Genomic DNA, 17,983 nt, shown 5'->3' with positions numbered 1-17,983 from the left:
TTGAATAGGGCTTTGAGCAACCTGGTGTAGTGGAAGGTGTCCCTGCCCATGGCAGGGGGCTGGAACTAGATCATCTTTAAGGTCCTTCCAACCAAACCATTCTATGATTCTGTGATCAGGAGGAGAGGCCAAGCAGTGAAGAGATTTTTTGTGATGCCCAGCTCCCCTAGAGAGCTCTCTTAGACCTGGCATATTTCCCACATTTTTCCTCCCCTAAGGCCTGTCACAGGGGAGGTGTGATCCTGGGATTGAGCACAGAATTGGAGCAGCATTAGCTGGAGCTACTGTCAGCTGCAATATGCTCTTGTCTGTCTTGCAGATGGATGAGACGGGTCGAATCCTTTGCAACCTGTGCAACGTGGTCCCAGGGGGTATGGTGTGCTTCTTCCCCTCCTACGAATATGAGAAGCAGGTGTATGCACACTGGGAGAAGACGGGGCTGCTCACCCGCCTGGCAACTAAGAAGAAGGTAATTGTGCAGCCAGGGGCAGTTGGAACTTTAAATGGAGGTTTCAAAAATCAAACAATTATATATGCATTACAGGCCTCTCTTGCTGAGTTGTTCTCATACTCTGCACAGCAGAGCAGAGCGGATGTTTATCTAGCCAATCCCTCCAGTAATGAATAAATGATACTTCCCGGGCGGCTGATCACTGAGCTGGGATCTACATTAGATTAAATGCCGCTATAGCTTCTTTAAGTGCACAGTCTGTGTGGTGGCCATGGGGGGAGTCAATCCTTGCCTTCCATAACCAGCAAGCTTGTCCCCATGTGGCTGGGGGGCTGTGCAGGTTGGGCTCTTATGTTTCCCAGGCTCAGCTGTGTGTCCCTTGAACACAGACCAGCACAACTAAGGGCTAGGCAGAGTGGGACCAGACATGCAGTTCATAGTTCATACCATTTTTGTCTTGTCCCCATGTGGCTGGGGGGCTGTGCAGGTTGGGCTCTTATGTTTCCCAGGCTCAGCTGTGTGTCCCTTGAACACAGACCAGCACAACTAAGGGCTAGGCAGAGTGGGACCAGACTGCAGTTCATAGGACAAAGGGTGCATTTTTGTCTGGTAGAAGTGCAGGGAGGAGAATTGAAAGACTAGCGGTGGTGACTCCTGTTGAAGAAGTGATGAGAAACATTAAATAGGGAGATCGCTGCAAATCTTTGCAATGACTCTCACAAGTATTTGAAGGTTGAGTATTGATGCTCAGGCAGTCCAACTGCCTCAGGGTGTTGGGGAGGGATCTTGGATCACGTGCCAGGGGGGAAAAAAAGAATTACATATACTCTGGCTGTGACTTCTGTTTACCAAAAGCTAAATAACTTACCATGTGGATTAGGAGAGCACAGTCCCAGATATTTCACAGCCTTGGTGCAGGCATTCTGGCATGGGGATCTGCCTGTAGGTTATTGTGGTGGAAGCATTATGCTTCAGCTTCTCCATGTGTTTGTACAGCTGTCGCTCACGGTGCCTTTCAGGTGTGTTCCGTCCGGGTCCCAATGGTCTGCCTGGTGCCTCCAAGGCTTTGTGCCACAGTCACGCAGCTTGCTCTGCCTTTCAACTCTGATTTGTTCTTGTTTGGCCTTTGCAGTCTCCAGCAAATTGGATATGCGTTAGCAAAGCCATTTGGTAGAGGTGCAGCAAGTGTGACTTTCAGCTGCCCACACACAAGATCATATCATAGCAGAGGAAGGTTAAAATCTTTCCTGAGATGGCTATGGTAAGATCACACTGAGATGATACATAAATTACACAGGGAAAATTAATTTAAATCAGAGGATTAAATAGCTACTGTTTAATAAGTTAAATAGTTTTGGTTTGTATGTGTAATTGCCAGTTATTTTTCTACTGAAACACTGATTCTTGCTGGTAAAATTCAATAGTAGCTCTTGCTAACCAAGAGAAAAGACATGCTTTAGGTTCTTTACTGTCACAGAAAAGACAGATGTTGCACCTCTTGTTTACTAGGAAAACAACTTGTGATTTAGGCCAAGGTGCAGCATCTATCAAAATGCAGCTTAATTAACTGCAGGGGCTTTCAGTAACTAATTAGGCATGCTATAATAACATAAAGAAATATTACTTTATGTATGCTTTTCACGGAAAACTAATTTATTCACTGGGCAAGAGGAGCTATTACTTGGAATTAATTGGTGATTCGAATTGATTGGTACTGTCACTGTCCTCCAAGATCTTGCAGCTGGAGGGTCTCCTCACCCTGCTGGATCTTTATTCATAGGGGGAAGAGGTGCACATTGCTTTCCTGCCTTTCAGCTCCCAGATGACTTGTAGCTTCTCGCAGAATTAGACAAGTCTGCCAAAGCTGAAAGGGAATGTTGGAGGGGCAGCAGCAGCTGCTGCTGCTCCCTTCAGAGCCCAGTTGAAAAGTGCTGTACTGAGCATGCGATGCGTTTCCAGGGTGGAGGGGAAAGATGCTGGTTAAGTTGGTTTTTCAGGCAATTTGACCTTCCCTGATCTTGGTTCCATGTGCTGTTTAATGGCATGGGAGTAAAATGATTTGCATTCTTTAAATTGTTTGCTTCCTGTTGCTGCAACTGATGCAGTGTGCCTGTGACAGATCTTTCAGGAGCCTAAGAAAGCCAACCAGGTGGAGCAGGTGCTGGTGGAATATGCCAAGTGCATAAAGGTAAGATGAGCTGGCAGACTGGTGGGAGTGTGGCATCCCAACTGTGTACAGGAGTGTTGCTAAACAGGGCATTGCAGCTTTTAACAAGGAAAAAGGGCTCTAGCCCAGGTGTGGAAGTGTTTCTGAAGCACAGAAATGTTCCCTGCTCTGGTTTGAGTTGCTGGTCCCTCTCCTGCAGCGCTGCAGCCAGGCAGGAGGACAGATGACGGGGGCCCTGCTGCTTTCTGTAGTTGGAGGCAAAATGAGCGAAGGGATCAACTTCTCTGATGACCTGGGAAGGTAAGGTGGCTGCTCCTTGGAAGATGAGCACTGGGCTTGTGGTGCAGTGACTCCAAGCAGGATGGACGTGTCAGTAGTTGCATAGATCAAAAATCCTGGGGAGGATATGGCTTGGACTAATACTTAAACCAACGGGACCAAGTCTGCCGGGTGCTATAAAACTTGCTTGTCCAGACTACTTTTCATGTGCGTGATGCAGGTAGGCTTGCTGTGCTAGATAATCCCTTGTCCTGGCACCCTGAATCCCTCTGCAGCTTTCCATTCAGCACATGCTTGTCGGACTGCTGTGCTTTATTGCCGGCTTTGGGTTTCAGGGCTGGCTGTCTTTCAGGGGTGTAGTGACCTCTCATCTACCAGTCTCTAGGATGAGACATGAAGAGTAATGCAGTCCTCCCTTGCAGGTGTGTGATTATGGTGGGAATGCCTTACCCCAACATTAAGTCTCCAGAGCTCCAGGAGAAAATGACTTGGCTTGACAAAACAATGGTAACAGAGACACTTACACCTCTGCCTGTTTCACTTCTGCTTTCTAGTATTAACTTTCCTCCCAGCACATGAGCCCCAGGGCTGCCTTTGAAGATTTGTTTTTTGGTTTCTTTGGGTTTTTTTCCATTTTTCCTTGAGCTTGCCCTCATTTCCCAGAGTATGTGGTACCAAGAGCACACCCTTCTCCACACTACATGTGTACAGGTGGCCCTAAACACAGGGAAGCAGTTCAGTAGAGGGAAACACCCCCAGGGCTCACTGGGAACTCTGGGTTCCAAGGGGAGCAAGGTCCCTTCACCCCAGAGCAGGTGGCAGGGTGGTAGAAGCTGCTTGCCAGGATCACGTCTCTTGGCTCACTTGTTCTTGCTCAGTGCCCACTGGAGATGCTGTTCCTGGGCAGCTGGGGACAAGTTTTCTGCCTTCAAGGGGGCCCTGGGCTGCCTCTTTGTGAATGCTCAACATAATTTTCTGACTGCAACATTTCTTCTGTCCCTCCTTACTCTCAGCTTGGGGTCTGCTTGGCCATCCACTGACTCTGCAGGGGTAAAAGCATTTGTGTCATTTACTTTGTCATTAAGACTCCCTAGTTTGATTCATATCTGCCTTATGTTCAGTCTTACCTATTTCTCCTTTCCAGCCCAGAGCTGCTGGCCAGGCACCTAGCAGAGTGCTGATTGAAAACCTGTGCATGAAGGCAGTAAACCAGTCAATAGGTAATTCATCCTTCTTTGGACAGGCTGGGGGATATGAAATGTGACTGCACTGAAGGAGGAGGGTGGGAAAAAGGATGCGTTACCACTCGGTCTAAGTACGGGTGATGGGACCATGAGCTTCCTTGCCTGAGAACAAACACCTGAGTGGGCCATTTTAACGTGGTTGTACACTCTGTACAGGCAGAGCCATTCGCCATCAGAAGGACTTTGCAAGCATCCTGCTCCTGGACCACAGGTACGCACGCCCTGCCATCTTTAACAAACTGCCGCAGTGGATCAGGGAGAGAACACAGGTGAAACCTGCCTTTGGGTCAGCGTTTGCAGAGTTAAGGAAGGTCAGAACTTGTATCTTATGTACTGCTACCAAAACTTTCCCACTGTACTCACCTGTACTTTTCTTAAACCTTCACTTTAGAGCGAGGCCAGGGACAAACTAACTGGTTTTGTATGTTCCTAGTTCCATCGAGGGAAGTCAGACGCTTTGTGATGCAGACCAGAGAACAGGCTGTAGGTCAGCTCTGTGAGCTACACCTCCGAAGAACACCTGAAGCAACACAAGTGCCTGCTTTTCTGTACCAAAGAGTTTGTGAATCTCTGCCGCCTTTGTGGACGTTTGCTGATCAGTAACTGAGTGTTATGATTGTGAGACAGCCTTCAGCATCATAACCAAGAGGGAAACTGGCTGTACCTTCACCAAGACAGGTGAAGGCAGTAGCGGCAGGCTCCTATTTGTTTACAGCTGTTAAGGTTTTATTTAAATTTATTAAATATTATTAAGTATGGGAAGTATAATTATTTTGACTGAACACATCTGCCTTTTTCCTCATCAACCACCAAGTGTAGGGGATGTGATGACCAATGAAAACATAGAGCTTTTCACAAGAATAGTAAACTATCAGGCTATTAATTCGTGGAATTCCAACATGACATAGACTCATAAGACAAGGGGCAGCTATGGGTAGCATTTCTTATTATCCCTGTCTTTCTACCTTGCTTCAAACAGTCAATAGATTCAAGCAGCGGTTCATTCTTTCAAGGGGAATAAAGATATGGCCATAACACAGCACTTCTCCTTTGATCATGCTTAAGCACAGGATTGCCCTGCTCTTTTTACTGTCTAGGTTTCTGAATTCAAAGTAACTTTCTGTGGAAAATGGTAAAAAACTTTTGTTTTGTTTTGTTTTTTTTAAAGTGTAACCTTCCTAGGGTTTGTGTCGGTGCTGGAGGGCCGTGATAACAACAGTGTAATCGCACAGCTACGCCATCCCCAGCTCTTTCTGTCATCCTGAGCAAGTCTTCCCAGGAGCTTCTTTTGGCTCCTTGCTAGTTTTCAGCAGCTGGATGCTACCTCTCAAGGCTCTTCACAATGAAGAAAGCACTTATAAGACAGAGCTGGTACCCACTCCCTGTATGTTAATTAGCCCCACAGGGAAAGAAACAGCTGCTGCTGCAAAATTTCCCATTGTGAGTCTCCTACCCCCTCAGTGGGTACAAGCCCCCCCCATCTGGCACAAGCTCTGCCTGTGAAAGGAGCAGTGGGAGTGGTGGGCACCTTGGGCCTGAGCCGAGAGGGGACAGCCGGGCTTTTTCCCTTAGCATACTCTTAATTGAGCATGCTTCCTGCTTTTACCAAAGCGAAGGCTGCAAGGACCTGTGTCCTTCAACTTTATTGACGTTTTTCAGAAAGCAACAGGCAAAGAATTACCATAAGCCAGGTAGAGAAAGAAACCATCAAGTGCAGAGGCACCAGGAAAATCAGACCCCCCATGAAGGGACACACACACACACACATTCTCTCATCTAGCAACAACCAAGCAAACAGGACCTTCAGCAAGCAAGCAGACAAATGAGGCAAGGGCTGTTTGCCTGCAAGAGATGCATTTGCAGTCATCAGTCACATTGGGAAAGATCAAGGGCCCTTTAAATCAGGAGCAATGCTAGTTCTGATCCTCTGAGCACAGGCTGCCCCACTGCCTGCCAGCTAAGGCAGGATTTATTGTGCCAGCATGAGCTGCAGCAGCATTTGAGATAGAATGTAGTATTTGGGGTGGAGAATAGCAGAGAGCAGAAGAAAAGCCCTCATTGATAACTATAATGTCAGCAGTGGTTAGCTCCTGTTGCTCCTGCTCCTCTTCAAAAATAAATGACAGGGCCCCGCCATGCCAGTGCCCAGCCTCCAGGATGGACTTCCACAGGCTGGTGTCTCTCCAAGGTGCTTAGTTCAAGAGTCCTGGGATTCACACTGATGCTCAACTGACCCCATCTATGACTCCCAGTCATCCTCATCCTCCTCACCCACAGGCTGCTGTGGGGGTGGGAGGGGTGGTATCGAGTCCGACATACGCGCAAAGGCCCCAGCAGGACTTCCAGGAGCATCGGGATTCCCGGAGGTGCCAGGCCCTTTCCCTGAAATACCTGTGAGGGAAGGAAAAGCACCAGTGAGTGACACCTGGGGACTAGAGAACAGAGAGGGTCAACAAAGGGAAGGGGGGGAAAAAAAACCACACCTCGTACCACTGCCCCCAGCACCCAGGTGACCTAGGCAAGCAGAATGGCCAGGCACTGAGGGGATGACACTGTCCCTAAATGCCAAGGCCTTGGGGCAACTCAGGTGCACCTGTAGGCGAAGGGCCCTCCTGTCCCAACACTGAATTAAAAAAAGGACACCGCTGTCCCTTCCTCACAGGTAGCTTTCAGAGTCCCTCCACTGCCTCGGACACACAACCTCCTCCAGTGCCTCCGGCTGGACTTGAGGTGGAGATTCCTCTGCTCGCCCTCTGTAAAGACACTCCCAGCCACGTTGCGGCACACTTGCTGGGAAAAGTGTCTCTGTTCCTGTTTCTAGGGCTCTGGCTGACACAACTGAGGTGCCAGAAAGTGCTCTCCCTCTTTCCTAGGGGGAAGGAACAGCCCACCCAGCAGGACAGTACCTTTGCGCCTCAACACCAGTTTGTTGAAGAGGTCTGACATCAAATCTCCACCTTGTCCCGTAGCTCTCACTGAAACAGAGCAAAACAAGTCAGACAAGAAGTGTCAGTCTGAACCTAGCACTACGGCAAAAGCATTCTGCAATACTGCCTTCAGATTAAAGAAAAAATACCAAACAAGCCTCTAACTTCCTATTACACCCCTAATCTCTCCTACTATAGTCCAGTTTCAGGTCAGGCAAATGCCCGGCACTTGCAGAGTAATGGCAGCTTCTGGGGAAAATCCAAGAGTGGAATTCCTTTAGGGGCAAGAGGGACCGGGCATTTACAGTCTCAAACCAGCTGCCAAACCAGCTCCATCAATACCTGCCCAGCTACCTAAACCAATGTGTTCAAACCGGCTCAGCCCTGCCCTTCTTGGCCCTAGGGGTTCCTTTGTCTGCCCCACACAGCACACGTGAAACATCTATGCATGCCCTGAGACAGAGTGGGTCTCCATCAAGCACACAAATGCCCTTCTGGCAGATGAGGTTTAGCAAGTTCACAGAGCTTTGGCAGAATGGGAAACACCTGAGAGCTACATCAGCCTGTGAGGAGAGACAGTGCCTTTCCGCTCTGTACATTCACCGTGCTCCTGGCTTGCCCGTCTCCCTCGAGACCCACACCTCCCCAGCCTGGGGCAGACAGCAAGGAGGATCATTTCTGCCAAAGAGCCTCAGCACCTTGTTCTTGTTCCTTCTGCTTCTTCTTCTCCAGCTTCCTCTCCTTGACACTGCGGAGGTTGGCCTTGCCAATGCCACCAGCCTGGCGGATGGACTCCAGGAGACTGGCACGCCCAGTAGAGGGGTTCACCACCTCCTTCGGGGCTCCCTGGACTGAAGCTGCAGGGACAGGAAGGACAGGCAGCAGCCACGGGTCAGTGCACCAGCTATGGGGCCAGCCAAATCCCCATGGAAAGGGCTGCTCCGATACCTCACCAGCTTCTGCTCAGGGCTGTGAGCCAGGCCCAGACACCTCCCAGTGACGGGCTTACACCCAGCCCAGCCAGCAGGAGCCCTGTCAAGGCAGGCAGGAGCAGCTTCCCCTCCCACTGCAGCTTCCCTCCTCTGCTGGAAGGCTGGGAAGCAACAGGGAACCAACCAAGGGCACAGACTAGAACCAAGGAGTCAGAGTTAGATTCTGGTGGTGAAGCTGTGGAGATGCCCAGCCCTTACCTGCAGGCACTGCATTGCTGCTCTCCTCGCTTGCTGCCTGGGCTGGCTCAGAGCGGGCTGTGGGCTGGGGCAGGGGCGGCGGAGGAGGCACGGTAGCTGGCATAACAGGAGGTGGTGGGGGAGGTGGTGGTGGAGGAGGCAGCAATAGCTCAGCATCTTGAAGGTCTGAAAGATGAAAGAAGTTGCTTCTGAAGAGTCCCAGAGGACAGCACACTGAGAGCTTCAGCTCAGAGCTTAGCATGCCTCAGCGGCAACAGATCAGAGCCCTCAGCACGCACTGTGCAGCAAAGCGCTCCCACTCTGTGCAGCATCTCTTAACAGCAGGCAGGGCCAAGGCAGAGTTTGAGATTCCCCTACTCTGCCCTCCCCAGCTGCATCCCACTTGCACAAGGGCATCCCACGAGGCTGCCATGAGGCCAGCCCCTGCACACCACGCTCCATCCTCCCTAGCCATGCAGAAAGTGAGGGAGGTAAGGGGCCTGGAGTCCTGCTGGCACTTGAGCAGGTTGCAGCTTTGACTCAGGCCCAAGCACAAGCCAGAGGTATCTCCAACACCCATCCTGAAGTCATCAAGGGACTTTCTGCCTTGTCTAGCAATCCCTGCCTTCCTCCTGCACAGGGTTGTGGGATCAGGGATTGGAAATACCTGGTTGCAAAGGCTCCACTGACTCAGTGTTGAAAGTGGGCAGCTCTGGAATAGCACTGCTAGGGGCAGACGGTGCGATCCCGGGGCCCAGATCAGCACTGTACATGAGATCTGCAGCAATGCCAGGCAGGTCCGGCAGGTAGGATGGCACATCAATCTCAGGGACCTGGCCCAGGTCTGGCACATAGAAGTAATTTTCAGCTACCTAAAAGAAACCCGAAAAAAAAGATAAGGCAGTGAGTATGCACTCGCTTTCCCTTGCAGCAAACAGGGGCACTGCGGGGAATGGCCTGGGTGGCAGTCAGAGCTGGGCTTGTGTACCTTGGTACAGTGGCTGCTCATCAGCTACCCCCTACAACTCTGTGTTCTTGTCCTGTGGCAGCTCGCTATGCTCTGAGGCTACCTCCTGCAGACCAGGGTCACAAAAGGTAGGCTGCAGGAGGAGGAAAAGGTACAGGATTCTTGCCAGTTTCTTTCAAGTGGACTCTCTCCTCCTCTGAAGGTTTCATGCACCATCTTTTGCAGACTACATAAGCTAGTCCCTTCTCCTCCAGAAGAGAATGGTGCCTGAACTGTTTCTGAGATTAAGATGCAGAAGAAGCACAACCAAGTAGTTACAGAGGTTTGGTTTTGTTTAACACACAGTACTGAAGGTGCATTGTGAATAAAGGGTTTTGTTTACTATACACACTGCTATCTCCTCCAGTCCAATGTGATGAGCAAATGGCTCCCAGGTGCCTTTCCCATCCCCGAACCACACATTCAACCACGCACCAGCAAAGCTCCGGGTACATCCACTACAAGGTGTTGGGTACAAGATCAGTCATGTGTTGGGGCAGCTGGGTTGGTGCACTGCCTGCACCATGTCCACACCAAGCACAAACCCTTTGCTCAGGCTGGCTGGCCCTTCTGTTTGCACCAGCATGCGCCCCTTCTAATGATAGGGATCAGACCTCCTCCCAGGGACCTTCCAGCAGTGGCACTTCACCCTCAGGCTCCTCATGAGGCTCAAGAGTTAGTGCAAGGAGGATGATCAAGTGATGGAGCCTCCGAACTCCTCTACAGCCCTGAGGTCTAGCAGCAAGGTGAATGAATATCACATTACTCTATCTCACACCACTCAGCAAAGGCTTGAGCAGAGAGAAACACCTGCCAAGTTTGAGGGCTTTGTCTCACCCATCAAGCTGACACCAGGACTTCAAGCACAAAAACAGGCAAGGTCCTTCTGATAAGTGACCTCCATGAGAAACCATGAGGGTCCATTCTCCCACTTGCTCTCCACCCTACAGAAGCCCTGTCCTCTCAGAGAGCTGAGCACAATGCTTTGAAGGGGAAGCAGCTGCATCCCCACAGCTGCATCTCACCTGTCGGTCCAGCTGTCCCCTTTTGGTGATGGAGAGGGGAGCATCAAAGAGCTTCTCTTCTGTCTCTGTTTCCAGAGCCACATGGGTCTTGGTCACTGCTCCAGCCAGAGGATCCAGGAAAACATACTTCTTGTACCTAAGGGTAGAGGACAAGTATTTCAGTGATGCCACCTTGAGAGCAAAGGCCAGAAGAAACTGTACCCGAGAAGGCCTTGGAGGTAGAGACCTCCCTCCAACTCACTCATGAAGGTGGAGCATGTTGGGCCTTCAAGTTTCCTTCTTTTAGCTCCACTTTCCTGTCTTTCCCCTCCACAACCAGGAAGCAAGCAGCTCCCCACTCCACCAGTGCAGCCTCCACATTCATCCTAAAGCAAAGCCTCACTGCACTGCCATCATTACCAAGCTCTCCCCTTCCTGCCTCCTAGCACGAAACCATTCAACAGCAGGACACCAGTCTCTCCTGGTGACTTGTCACTCAAGGTCCAGGAGCAAACACAAAGAGGGGAAATAATCTGTGGCTCAGGAGAAGAAAGAGGAGGTCCAGCAGCTGAAACCTCAAGAAGGGCTTAACAAAGTTCTTCAATATGAGTGAAAGGAGGAATCATGAGGCAAAGCCCAATGGGAAACACAACTGCAGTGAGGGAGGCAGAGGAGACATTAAAGCAGCAAGAGCGATGAAGTGTTGCTGTGAGGAATCACCAGGAGAAGGAGCAGTACCTAGGCTGGCACACAGGGCAGAGAAGGGCAGGAGTGGCAGCAGCTCTCAAGGCTGGAGAGAAATTACAGGACAAAGATGGAAAAAACTAAGTTGGGGAAGGGAAGTGCAAAAATGGGTTGAAAGCAGGAGCGCAGAGGATCAGGTGCAGACAAAACAACTCCTTCCACCCGAGTGAAAGAGTCGGGAGGAAAGGGTTGCTAGCTGGAAGCCAGTGGAGAGGTACCAAACCATGTCCTATCAGGAGCCTGGTATGTAAGACTCCCAGGAAAGTAAGTAATTTACTGCTACCCCCAGGGAAGGGAAAGCTCCTGTGAGGACAAGCAGGGGCAGGTGAGCAGCACAGCACTGCTCTAGCTCTCACAGGTTCTCGGTGGTGTTGAAGAGCAGCAGGGAGCTGAGGGAGCTGATGTTCCTGGGGAGGCTGCCAAGGCCTTCTTCTGCGTCATCCTCCTGGTGAATTTTGGTGCTCAAGCACACAGGGAAGTACTTGAGCTTCTCCTGCAAGAAGACAGATTAACAGGTGGTAAGACACTAAAACCACAGCTGCTGAGACAGCTCTCCCCAGCCACCACAACCCACAGTGCTGGATCCACTGCATGGTCTGGGAACCCTACTGCTCCCTCTCCACATCCCTTTGAACAAGGAAGCACATGGACAACATTGCAACCCCACACATGACAAACTTCAGCAGTTCAGACTCATAGCATGTGCTTTTGGTGCCATGGATGGGTCATGTTGAATAGGTGTTGCTGTGGCAAGGATCCACCAAAATGAAACCACCTCTTGGGCTCTATAGCCAGAGGTAGGGATCGAGCACTGCAGTCTGAAAGGCATTTGTTAAACTGTCTCAAACTACCAGACATTTTCATGCAGGCAGAGTCCCCCAAACATCTCTATTACCTCCCCTCTGCCGCCTTCAGTTGAAGTTTTAAGAGATGTGATCCCACCGGTGGGGTATGCAGGGAAGGCAAAGGAAAAAGAGGTTAGGAAAAAACAGAGTGCCTGTACTAGGCAAGAGATCTGGCAGAAGGGAGTGCGTAGACTGGAACGTGTGCCAGATGGTTTCGCAAAGCCTGAGGGATTTGCAGGAGTTTTCAACTCTAATGAACTGAAATCTCCTCTCTCTCGGTTCTAAAACTTCATGCATAATATATAGAGCTCCCTTTAGAAAAGGACTTATTACATCTGAACTGCTTGACTTTTATAGAGCACAGGAATTGCCATCCCAGATCAGAGCAGTATTTCAGCTAGCGTGACAGCACCCGCTGCCACGTGCTCTGGGGGATGAAGCTCAGTGCCCACAGCACACTTTGCTGTAGAGGGAGGAAAGACATCAGCTCCTGAACCTCGAGACAGCCCAGGATGGACAAACCTCCACCCCAGACCCCTTCCCACACCCTTCCTCAGCCCCTTCACAGCTCCTGCTCTTTCTTCACAAAGTAGGACAAGCAGCAGCCTGGCAGCTGCAAGGTGGTAAGTGTTCATACCTGAAGAAACCAGAGCATTAACCAGGACAATTTGTCAGGTTAAATAATTGGCCACGCTTTTGTGGTTTTCCTCTGTCATCAGAAGATGACCACTTTAAATACTGTCCACAGCTTCCTACTGCCTCAATACTTCCAGCATCCCTGCTCTATTCCATTATCTGAGTCCTTTTTTCCTCCTTGTACTTGTATGGGGGAAACAGAGATCACCATTGCTTCAGTTTTAAGATGACATCTCAACGACATAAAACAGCTCCTACTGATTGAAATTTCAGTCTTGAATTTGGTAGCCAGAAATCCTGGGAAATGACTTAGTCACAGCTCAGTTAATCCACTAAGAGTTTGTATGATGCTCCGAGTCTATAAAATGCTGTAAGAAAAGACCTGGGAGGTTTTGATTTAATTTTCTGCCCCCCCCCCCAATAACACATTCCAACTTGTGAAAAACACACTGAAATAAAAATCTTGAATTTTTACAGAAGCAAGTAGGCAAAAATATATAAATTGTTATTTAGAGACTGTAGAAGCAGAGATTCAAAAAATAAAGGTTCTTTTGATCATTAATATTCATTTCCCAATGTTTAATTTTTTAAGCATGAGGGAGTACTGACATTTTTTCTAGAACTCTTCACACACACTTAGCCCTCAAGTCATATATATTTTTTTAATTCTCTCTTTGTAGATTTCAATTAGCACTGGAAGGCTGTGCATCACTTTAAGGGCGTAGTGAGAAACCAACCATTACCTACATTTACTTATAAGTCTCATCTAAGGCAGTTATAAAAGCACTAAGCAAGTGTATTATTCTGAAACATGAAGCTCTACATAATCCTTTTAATTTAAATGCCACCAAAGTGCTAGTCTTATTCAAGTACCTAGATCTGTTTTGAAATTTAGAACATCTACATAGTGTCAATAATATCCTGCAACTGTGATTCCACAAGTTAACATGCCATTTGTAAATTAGTTTTCTTATAGGCACATTAAGGCCTTAAGCCAAAGGTTCAGAAGCCTCGACGTACTGAAGTCATAGCAGGTGCTTGAATTCCCGAACACCCTAATCTGGGGTTTGGCACCTGACAGGATTACAACTCCTAAGGGCACTGCCTTTCCAGGCATTTTTCTTCCTAAGAGCCTACAGTTAAAAATATATAAAGTCATCCTGGTTCTTAAGTTTAATTAAGCATACACTATTACAAAGGGAATCGGTGTGATACTCCAGAAACCCCATTCTCCCCATGCCAACAGAATGCTGAGGCTAACTCAAAAAGCACTTGAAGATGAGCAAGTGCCAAAAACCTGGTCTAGCCTCCCCATGCCCATGGTGGACCCCGAGAGGCAGAATTCACATGGACATGCCAAGTTACTGACACTTTTGAAGCCTAGCGAGGTTACTCCAGCAGTGGACTGTAACTTTTGCTTGGACCTCTTCCCAAGCCCAAGGAGACCATGTCTCCCATCCCATTTTCCGGCCTCCTGAGGGGCAACCTGCAGCACTCACTGCAAAGGCAGTGCCCGGTGCCTGTGAAGCCCCACAGGGCTGCAGCCATCTCACTGTTGAACCCTGCCTAGCTGCTACAATGTGCAAAGCAAGTGGCTTTCCAGGCTTACCACAAGGACCTTGTTTCTGGCATAATTATCCATCAGTGCTTACTGTACCAACCTAAACAGTGTCCTCTCAACAGCTGAGTTTTCACTTGCTTGGGGTGTGGAGGGGGAAAGGAGAATTTCCCAGGAGGGAAGCAGTTTTAAATGCTCTGCAGAACCATGTACTTTTCCAACTCAGTTGCTTTCCCCCCAGAGCACAAACCCTAAACGCTGAGCACAGGCTGCCACCACTTACTCTCAAACTGACGTGAGCAGAGCTTGCTTTCCTGTTGGGCATGTGCGTGCGTGTGCAAGTGAAGTTAGCAAAGGCCACTGTGACTGCTCCCAGCAAAGAGGCCCTCATTAGAAGTGAAAACAGACAGTGAGCCTCCGCTGAAAGCCCTGAATAATTGAGGAGGGCATAAATGCAAACATTAGACTTCCCTCTGTCACATTTCATTACTGCAAGGCATGTCAGGCTCTGTGTTCAGCTATGGCCAAGAAGGGCCTGTCCCCCTGGAATGTGGTCAGAGCTCGGCCACACCAAGCCCCACTCAGCACACCAGCTGCTCCTGGCGCAGGCGCCTCCATCATTCATCAGCCGACAGCCACTCGCCAGCACAGCAGCGTCCTCCTGCCCCGCAGAAGAGCTGCAGGAGCTAGTGTGCGTAAGCTTGGCAAGGGTAACAAGACTGCAACACGAGGTAGGGTCAGCAAAGCCAGAGAAAGATCAACAACCCCAAAGGAGGATAGAAAGATGGGTCACAGGAGGAGAGAAACAAATACAAACATCCCTCGGGGCCTGCAACAAAGTCCCTGTGGTCATGGCAGCCTTGGTCACAAAGGGAAGAACATGGCAATGGGACAGAGACCACCTGCGACAGGGATGAGGTGGCATCGCAGGCAGATGGCAGGGGCTGTGGGGAAGGGCATGCAGAGCTTACTGGAGCCAGCAGGCCAGCTGAATGGGTACACCACTTGCTCTTTGCAGGACAGTGTTTTTTACCAGCTGATGCTCTTCTCAATCCCCTCCCTGTGTGAGGCGCTATACATTGGCACTGGCCCTTCAGGGTGGGAGAGCATCTCCCCTGTCCGCTCACTGCCTACCTCTGCTCACCCCCCATGCTCTGATGGGATAGGGCTACCAGCCAGGCAGCACAACTGTAACCGGCCTGCTCTGGCTGGTCAGCAGCAGGTCCCTCACAGCTCTGCCCTGTGCTACTGCCGGGGCTCGAAGGAAGCATGAACTCTACTCGAGTTTGCCAGCTGTCCAGTCAGCCAGCAACCCTGCTTCCTTGGCCTGGCTGAAATATTCATAACTATCTCACCGTGCGAGATCTCAATTCCATTAATACTCAGGAAAGTTTAGCATGATAAATTATTCAGTGGCAGCTTTATTTTTGGGCCAAGGCACACAAAGATGAAGAAGGAAGTCTCTTTAGGGGTGAAGAGCAGGGAAGTTGTCAGGTCAATCCCTAACCTGCCAGGAAAAGCACTTCTGCTACTCCTAGCACAGCACATACACAGCAACTTTTAAACTTTAAATGCAGCAACTCTTCCTCCTCTCCTTCCAACCTAGAGATGTTGACCCAAATTGTTGGAGAATCCGCTGGTAGCATTTCCTGCCAAATCTACCACTTCTCAGACCTCCCTAAGAAGCCCCTCTCTGCCACTCAATCCACAGGCTAAAAGGGAACTCAGTACTTCAGGACCTCCTTCAACATCACCAGCTGCAGACATCTGTGCTATGGGCACATGTGCAAGCCCCAGCTGTGCTGGGTACTGAGAGATTCAGCTTCTCTGAAGGGCTTACAACCTACAATAGCTGAATACAAGGCAAAGGAGAAGCAAAGCACAAACAAGAGATGTAAAGAAGCAAAGTAATCTTCCCCCTCAAGGTGTAAAACTTAGCTGGGAACCAGGGAGGGACAATACCCAAGCGCAATGCTTTCCTGGGACAGAAAAATGCTATAATGACTCCTTTTTCTCCTGACATGCTCACAAGCGCTTTTACTTTTCCCTTCTCACCATCACTTATATTAGAGCCTTCAGGAATTATTTTTCAAACAATTACGACCCTGATCCCACCTGCCTTGCTGTGCATAGTCAAAGCCTTAAGCCCAGCCAGCAGCATCCCCCAGCACTGCTGCAGGAAACGGCAGCGTTTCAGGAAATGGAACTGCTCTGGAGACTTGGCAGCTGACAGCCACCCAGAGCACTCAACCGCCCAGCCAAGGTCTTGTACTGACCTGGCCCTCTCAAATTGGCAGCTCCGCAAGCTTCTCAGCCTGACCTCACACACCCTCACCAACAGGCCAAGCTGAAAAAATGTTCTGCTCCCCACCTATATCCTAAAGCCCTGGTCTACTTCATCAAAGAGACTAATAGCCTCCTAGCTTCTCTTTGCATGTTCAACTCAAGGTCTGTTCTCCTCCTCCTTACCTGCCAAGCTTTCTCATCCAGCATTCGGTGTTTGCTCTGAATCTTGTGTCTTGGCCATTTCTGTTTAGCTGGGTCTTCTGCACCAGCAAAAATTGAACTGTACTCCTGCAGTCGTTCAGGGGCTGGATACTTGGCACTGGAAAATACCTGTGGAAAAACAAGGAAGGACTGAAAAATCCCAACAACTAGGCAATCCTACAACACACAAAAATGTGCAGTGGAGCAAGCGTACAATTTGTGCAGCTAGTGGGAATGGACAGCCTTGGAGTCAACAGGCTCCTAAGGGCTATCTGCACAGACCCAAACATGCATGGGCTGTCGTTTCTGAAATTGGAAGTGCGAGAGCTTCTCTTATATGTAGGTGCCAGGAGATCACTGGCAAAAAGACTTCCACTGGCAGGAAGGGAGTTGGAAATACTGTATAAAATGGAGTAAGAACAGGGAAAGAAGGATTTTCATTTCAACGGGATTAAGACACACTAAGGGGAGGCTTTCTAACAGCAGCTTTCATTCAAATAGCCAAAGTGTCTATGAGCCTGAAGTGCAAGGGTGTTGGGCTTAGCTCAGCACATGCCTTTTCTCTTTCTCAGGAAGCAGCTGGGGCAGCAACCTATATAGGCCTCACAAGGCCTGGAGCTGTGTGGCTCATGGGTCTACAAATCATCAATTGGCTGAGTCAGGAAGGGGATTCTCATCACAACCCTGCTCAGCAGCAAGACATGGAGAGGTGAGCAGGCAGCAGCTGCGGCAGCCGAGCACCTGTTCTTCTCCAGAGCTTACATCAGGAGTAAACAGAGAAGGTGGAAGGAAGAAGGGAGGCCATGCAGCCTTCACTGAAGTCACTACCTTAATAGCCTTCTTGCTGCCCTTTATCTTCTCAATCTTCGCTTGGGCGAGCGTGACTCTCTCACCGACTGCCTGAAGCTGTGCCCGGCTGGCCTCCACCCGCTGACAGATCCTAGGAGGCAAGCACCTTTCTTACGATTAAGAATCCAGAGCCAGAGATTTTTTGGCAACAGCCAGTGCCGAGGCCTTCAGGGAAGGATGTGAATCTTGGTGGATTGGGCTGTTTCATAGGGCAAAATAGTGCTGGTTGAGATATGCTTGTCTCTGTCCCTTTGAACATTTTATGTACTCTGACATGAAGGTAGGTCTAGTCTGTGACTCACAGCACAATGTTCCTGCAGTTGTTTGAGGCAAAGCACAGAAAGATGGAGAACTGCAGCTTTTTTTGCAAGACCAGAGTGCCACAAGCCCTGTGCCTCTCTGCAGGTACTGCTGACAAGAAAGCCACAGCCAGTTATCAATTGCCAACATATTTTTAATAAAAATGACTTGTTAAAAATGAAAGGCATCACATGCTAATGAGCAGAGTTCAGGACTCTCAAGGCTTATTTTGTCCTCTACTATACTAGCAGTTTATTGCACAACCTCTTCCCTGTTGATTTGCAGCTTTGTGATTTGGTTTCCATATCAGTTAAACA

At 49.4% G+C, this 17,983-nt stretch overlaps 2 protein-coding genes across 2 annotated transcripts; one reads left to right on the top strand and one right to left on the bottom strand.

The window, feature by feature from the left end:
• The first annotated feature begins 334 nt into the window (after positions 1-334).
• LOC104162717 (probable ATP-dependent RNA helicase DDX11) lies at positions 335-4,618 on the top strand. Its single transcript, XM_009701525.1, has 7 exons — positions 335-469; positions 2,571-2,639; positions 2,818-2,918; positions 3,320-3,404; positions 4,042-4,117; positions 4,298-4,452; positions 4,575-4,618. Exons 1-7 carry the CDS (start codon positions 374-376, stop codon positions 4,602-4,604), a joined length of 612 nt encoding a protein of 203 aa, XP_009699827.1. The 5' UTR covers positions 335-373; the 3' UTR covers positions 4,605-4,618.
• Positions 4,619-6,341: 1,723 nt separating this feature from the next.
• Positions 6,342-17,457, bottom strand: WASH1 (WAS protein family homolog 1; the record flags this gene model as incomplete). The annotated part of the gene is made up of 9 exons (XM_009701536.1): positions 6,342-6,532; positions 7,048-7,116; positions 7,767-7,925; positions 8,259-8,423; positions 8,905-9,109; positions 10,269-10,404; positions 11,348-11,484; positions 16,500-16,646; positions 17,346-17,457. Coding segments are annotated over 9 exons (1,282 nt in total), but the record flags the coding sequence as incomplete, so codon positions are not given.
• Between the last annotated feature and the right edge of the window lie 526 nt (positions 17,458-17,983).

This window comes from Cariama cristata, unplaced genomic scaffold (assembly GCF_000690535.1).
Source record: "Cariama cristata isolate BGI_N322 unplaced genomic scaffold, ASM69053v1 scaffold11030, whole genome shotgun sequence".
Classification (NCBI taxonomy): Eukaryota; Metazoa; Chordata; class Aves; order Cariamiformes; family Cariamidae; genus Cariama; species Cariama cristata.
The sequence above is the reverse complement of the archived record's forward strand: the minus strand, read 5'-3'. Positions and strand labels throughout refer to the sequence as shown.

What these genes read in the sequence shown, in the direction of transcription:
- LOC104162717 (XM_009701525.1), top strand. Translation starts at nt 374, where the DNA reads ATGGTGTGCTTCTTCCCCTCCTACGAATATGAGAAGCAGGTGTATGCA. An exon ending in AATATGCCAAGTGCATAAAG is followed by an intron (nt 2,640 to 2,817) that starts GTAAGATGAGCT and finishes CCTCTCCTGCAG; the next exon opens with CGCTGCAGCCAGGCAGGAGG. An exon ending in CGTTTGCAGAGTTAAGGAAG is followed by an intron (nt 4,453 to 4,574) that starts GTCAGAACTTGT and finishes GTATGTTCCTAG; the next exon opens with TTCCATCGAGGGAAGTCAGA.